The sequence below is a fragment of the Cyprinodon tularosa genome, unplaced genomic scaffold, assembly GCF_016077235.1.
Source record: "Cyprinodon tularosa strain WSP-4 unplaced genomic scaffold, ASM1607723v1 ctg836, whole genome shotgun sequence".
Classification (NCBI taxonomy): domain Eukaryota; kingdom Metazoa; phylum Chordata; class Actinopteri; order Cyprinodontiformes; family Cyprinodontidae; genus Cyprinodon; species Cyprinodon tularosa.
In genome coordinates this window covers 1-5,368 of record NW_024039603.1, presented here as the reverse complement: position 1 = coordinate 5,368, position 5,368 = coordinate 1, and the positions used below count along the sequence as shown (strand labels likewise).

Below are 5,368 nucleotides of genomic sequence, written 5' to 3'. Positions count from 1 at the left end.
TGATCGTTACTAATACTGACTCCCATCCCACAGGAATCCCACGGGAATCCCGTGACCCATGGGATTCCCGAAAAAATGTCAGTCTCTAGTGCCCAGCTTGAAAGAGCTCCTGTGTGTCGCTGAATGTGTGCATTGATGACTGAAAGACATCTTCTGCCTCCATTTATCTCTTTACTTCAGTGTATTGAATTCATGTTAATGTGTATTTGCACACACATATATATATTAAAAAAGTGTAATCAACCAAAATTTTCGCGACCCCCATGCAGTACTTCCAAGGACCCCCTAGGGTACGCGGACCCCCTGTTGTAGACCTCCGGTACAGCGATACAACGCTGAGAAAATTTCAGCACCAAGGACAGCTGTCCAGTAGAGACTCGCGTGAGGAGTGAGGGTGGGTGTGTGCAAAGGGGGAGTGTGCCGTGAGAGAGGGAGATATTTTCAGAGGGGACAATCAAGGAGAGCATTTGTTGGGATTAGGCCCGTGCGTTAGGTTGGAGTGGATTACCCCGGGCTGCTCTGGAAATGAGCCGCGCTTTATCGCCTGATGAGCTTCTCGGCTTCTCCGTCCGCTCCAACTGATCACGGCACCTGAAGCGCAGCCTGACTCTTCCCCTCCGCAATCACCGCCGAGGCTTCTGCCCTCTAGCTGCATGGAAACATGACCGACGTCCCCCAAATCGTTAAAATCGGGATTTCCCTGAAGATACTTCCAAATAACGGCGCGGTGTTCTTCAAGTCAGACGGCGCTCGGTTCGGACAGACGCGGACCATCAAGCTGCTGACAGGATCCAAGTACAAGATCGAAGTGGTGGTGAAACCAGGAGCAGTTCAGGCCACGTAGGTATTCACTGGATCACCCTGATCAAAAAGGGCAAATCATGGGATGCAAAACCAACAGGTATCATATTTCACAATTGGTTTTCTTTTTTATAGAGCGAATATTGTGAGCTCGGTGCACGCATTCTGATTAATAATGTTCCCAAATCATATAACTGTCTTTTCTGGGGGATATTTCCCCACAAAAACGCATAAATTCATTCTGCTATATCTTCTGGTTTAAAAGACAACAGATGCACCAAAACTGTGGATTTTAATTGAAAAAAATAAATGTAAAAATAAAATAAATGCAATTTTTAGTCAAATAAAAAAAAAATATGAATATAATAATTCTTGATTGTTATTCTAGAAGATGAAAGTAAATGTTGATCATGTATTTTACTATAGAAGTTGTTATTTTTTTGGTCCAACATTTTGACAAGTTCATCAAGGCAAGTTTAAAGCTGACTTTACATGCAGCACCTGAACGCAACACAAACAGGTTCCACGTCAAATCCACCAAGGATTACTCCAGGATGCAGGCCTTTGTATGTTGTGTCAACGGTCTCTAGTGGTTTGGACTGGTTATGTAATGAGCGCAGCTGTACCACCATGTCTGCAAATAAGGATTAGAGACGGATGTTTGGCAGTAATTCTGTAAAACATGCTCCTCAGTAAGAACGTCTAAATGTAGGTCACACATGATGCAGAAGAGCTGTTCAGCTGAATGTGGGGCATGGAGCACAGCTGGGAACATGCAGCTTACCTTTATGCAAATCAATCCCAAATTTTTTTCCCTTTCTCACTTTTATTGGATACAGTCCAAATCACGAACTGCAATATATCCAGTAGGAGTTTTAGATTATACGTTGTAATAAAAATACCAAATAAATAACTTTTTTTCTTTAATTCATAGTAGAGCTGCAGGATATATTGGATTTAAAATCAGCATCGGAAAATTTTGGGCATTTATTAAGCATATTGGTATGATCATAAAAAATTTACCCATATTAAAAATCAATATCTGTATTTGCTGGTTTTCATTTAGAAGGGAGGGTGGAGTGGATTGGTCATGTGGTATTTATTTGGTCATGTGACATTTATTGGGGATGCTCAGCGGAGCAGTGGGTTTGCACTGCTGCCGTGCAGCTAGAAGGTTCCAGGTTAAATTCCCGGCCCCAGGTCTTTCTGCATAGAGTTTGCATGTTCTCCCTGAGCATGTGTGGGTTCTCTCCAGGTACCCCGGCTTCCTCCCACAGTTAAAAAATATGACTGTTATGTTAATTGCTTCTCTAAATTCTCCTTAGGTGTAAGTGTGTGCATGAATGGTTGTTTGTTCTGTTTGTGTCTGTGTTGCCATGTGATGGACCTGGGGACTGGTCTAGAGTGTACCCTGCCCCTCGCCCGTAGGCAGCTTACCATCACAACCCCGCTTGGGATAAGCGTGATAGAAAATGGATGGACATTTAGTGTTATAAAGCTAAGGTGTTGAAGGTGTTTAACTGAAGCATGTCAGTGCTGTGTTGGTCATTCATATGATATACGGTATCGGTAAAATCGGCTATAATAGCATTGTTAATATAGAATTGTAGATATCGGCCCAAATGATGATATCAGTTCATCCCTAAGTCATAGTGTGACAATATGATGATGACTGAATTCAGTAAACTTAGTTCCATCTTGAGGATTCATATTTTGCTTGAGCCATTTGACAAAGATAAAAAATGTCAAACCATGCACTAAAAGGTGTAATTGTTTATCAAAAGGTGGTTTTGCAAACTATTTGCCCAGTGAGGGTGAATAAAAAAACAAAACAAAAACTAATTCATCACTAAACTTTAAAATAATACTATAATAAAGTTGTTTAGTAACAGGAAATAATGAGTTTTGGTAAAGTTAGTTTGAATACAAGACACTGTGTACACTGTCTACCGTATGTGTTTGAGTTTATTAATATGAGTGTGTTTTGTGGTGTTTCTGGCTGCAGTTCAATGAGTGTGGGTGGAGTGACCTTTCCCTTGGAGCAACAGTCCAAAGACCCCCAGTCTGTGGTCTACACTGGTCAGTACGACACCGAGGGGGTTGCACACACCAAGAGTGGAGAAAGGCAACCAGTTCAAATCAGTATACAGGTATGGGTGTAATACATATATGGAGGGTATTTAAATCTATAATAGAGCATGGATTCATCAAATTAGATGTGGATTATCAATATCCCACTCTCATATAGAACGGAATATCTATTTGTATATTTAAACTTGAAGAACGTTGTTTTCTGCAAATATCTAACAACAGCTCTTAAATATTTATTGATGTGTGAGTTCACAGGTACATGTTGGGATATAACAGCTTGATTTTAATACTGAATATTAATATATTCCTAATAATCTAAAATATAAGTAAAAATAAAAATAGTAATATTATAAATGCTTTGTAAAAGTATTATTAATATTAGCAAAGAGAAACTTCTAAACTAATAATAGTACATTCAAGGCATAGTAATCTAATCTATGCATGTTTTATTTATATCTTTCAAACAAAAATACTAGTTATTAGGTTTAAATACTGTTGTAGCAGACAATATGGCTGAAGCTAGTGACACTTAAAGTCATATTTAAGTCTTTTTGATTCATTTTTAGCTCTTATTAAATAATAATTTTCTTGTTTTCTGTTGTTGCATGCTAAATAGAAAAGTAAAATATTAGGCATTGTGTCATTCCTTATCTAGTGTGGTCACATCTATATTGGTCTTTTTTTGTTAGTTTTTTTTCGAGGCAATCCGATGAATTATTGGGTCCCTTACAAATGTATTCTGTTTTTGCTTCTTTAGGCAGGCTTAAAGGTTTCAAATCATGAGACAGATTTTAATGATAGATAAAGTTAACTTCAGCAGATGGAAAATGCAGCTTTTGAAATGATTCATTTCATTTAAAGTTAAAGGAATCCTGTTGTATATGTACAAATATACTACTCAAAATAATAAGGAAAACACGTAAACAACACAATATAAATTTCATTAAATTAAACTTCTGTGATATCAAACTAGTTTGCAGTCAATATCACATGCTGTTATGCAAATTGGGGGATTGTTGGCCTAGTGGGTTAGAGGAGTGCGCTTGTGCTCTGAGAAGGTTGAAAGACCTACAGCCTCCACTGTGGGTCTCTGAACAAGACCCTTAACCCCACACTGCTTCCTAAGCGCCACACAATGGCTGCCCACTGCTCCCCAAGGGGATGGGTTAAATGCAGAGAGGGAATTTCCCCACTGTGGGACAATAAAGAGATTTACATTACACAAATGGAATAGAAAACAGGTGGAAAGTAGTAGCAAGAAACACTCAATAAAGGAATTGTTCTGCAGCTGGGGAACACAGACCACCTCTCAGTACCTATGCTTTCTAGCTCTTTTGGTCACTATTGAATGTTGGGGGTGCTTTCACACTTGTGTTAGCCTGAGACGGACTCTACAACCTACACAAGTGGCTCAGGTAGGGCAGCTCATCCAGGATGGCCCATCAGTGTCAGCTCTGGCAAGAAGGTTTGCTGTGTCTGTCAGTCTAGTGTCCAGAGGTTGGAGGTGCTGCCGGCAGACAGGCCAGCATAGGCAGGCAACAACTCAGCAGCAAGACCACTACCTCTGCCTTTGTGCAAGCAGAAACAGTGGGAGCTCTGCCAGAGCCCTTCAAAATGACCTCCAGCAGGCCACAAATGTACATATATCTTCACAAACAGTTAGAGATCAATTCCATGAGGATGATATTAACTGTTTGGCAGTAGGTCAGTAATTTCTTTGGAGGGCTGCACACCCCTCCATGTGCTCACCAGCGGTAGCATGACTGCCATTAGGTACTCAGATGAGATCCTCAAAGTTGGATCAGTCTCTAGTGTGTGTTTTTACTCTTAAATTTTGTGTGTGATTCCAAATCAAGGGCTCTATTGGTTAATACATGTAAATTTGATTTCCATTGATGCAGTTTGTGTAAATTATTCAATTAGTATATTTCATTCATTCAGATTTGGATGTGTTATTTGAGTGTTCCCTTTATTTTTTTTAGCAGTAGTCCCCACGCTGCTAAAACCTAAATTTACAGTTTTTTTTGGACAGACAGTTAAGTTCACTTATGATATCTACACCTGTGGAATCAAAATATAACCCACCTGGCAGCATGAAGTGGGCTGTAGGCTTAAAAAAACAAAACAAGTTTCCACCAATCAAAAGAGATTCAAGGACAATTTAGAAACAGGGCCACTGATTCATTAGGAAATTAGTGAGAATCATTATCTAGAGAAAACACAGAACAAAGCCTCCATTAGTTCAAAACAACATATAGGATGGGAAATGGCCCCCATATGCCTACTGTTAGGTATGGTAGAGGATCTGTGATGCTGTGGAACTCTTCCATCATGATTCTTTAGAATCCCTGAGCATTATGAGTAAAAGTCTTTTAGAAAAATAGAAATTGGAATTTTGTTGGGTTTCAGCACAGAATAGTGATTCATCAATATGATTAGGGTAGACATTATTAATTATATTCCCCTAAGCAGGAAG

General features: G+C 39.5%; 1 protein-coding gene across 1 annotated transcript; it reads left to right on the top strand.

Moving 5' to 3' along the window:
* The first annotated feature begins 339 nt into the window (after positions 1-339).
* Positions 340-2,978, top strand: LOC119774852 (CB1 cannabinoid receptor-interacting protein 1-like). Its single transcript, XM_038272558.1, has 2 exons — positions 340-840; positions 2,807-2,978. The coding sequence occupies exons 1-2, from the start codon at positions 662-664 to the stop codon at positions 2,961-2,963; spliced, it is 336 nt and encodes a 111-aa protein (XP_038128486.1). The 5' UTR covers positions 340-661; the 3' UTR covers positions 2,964-2,978.
* Positions 2,979-5,368: the final 2,390 nt, after the last annotated feature.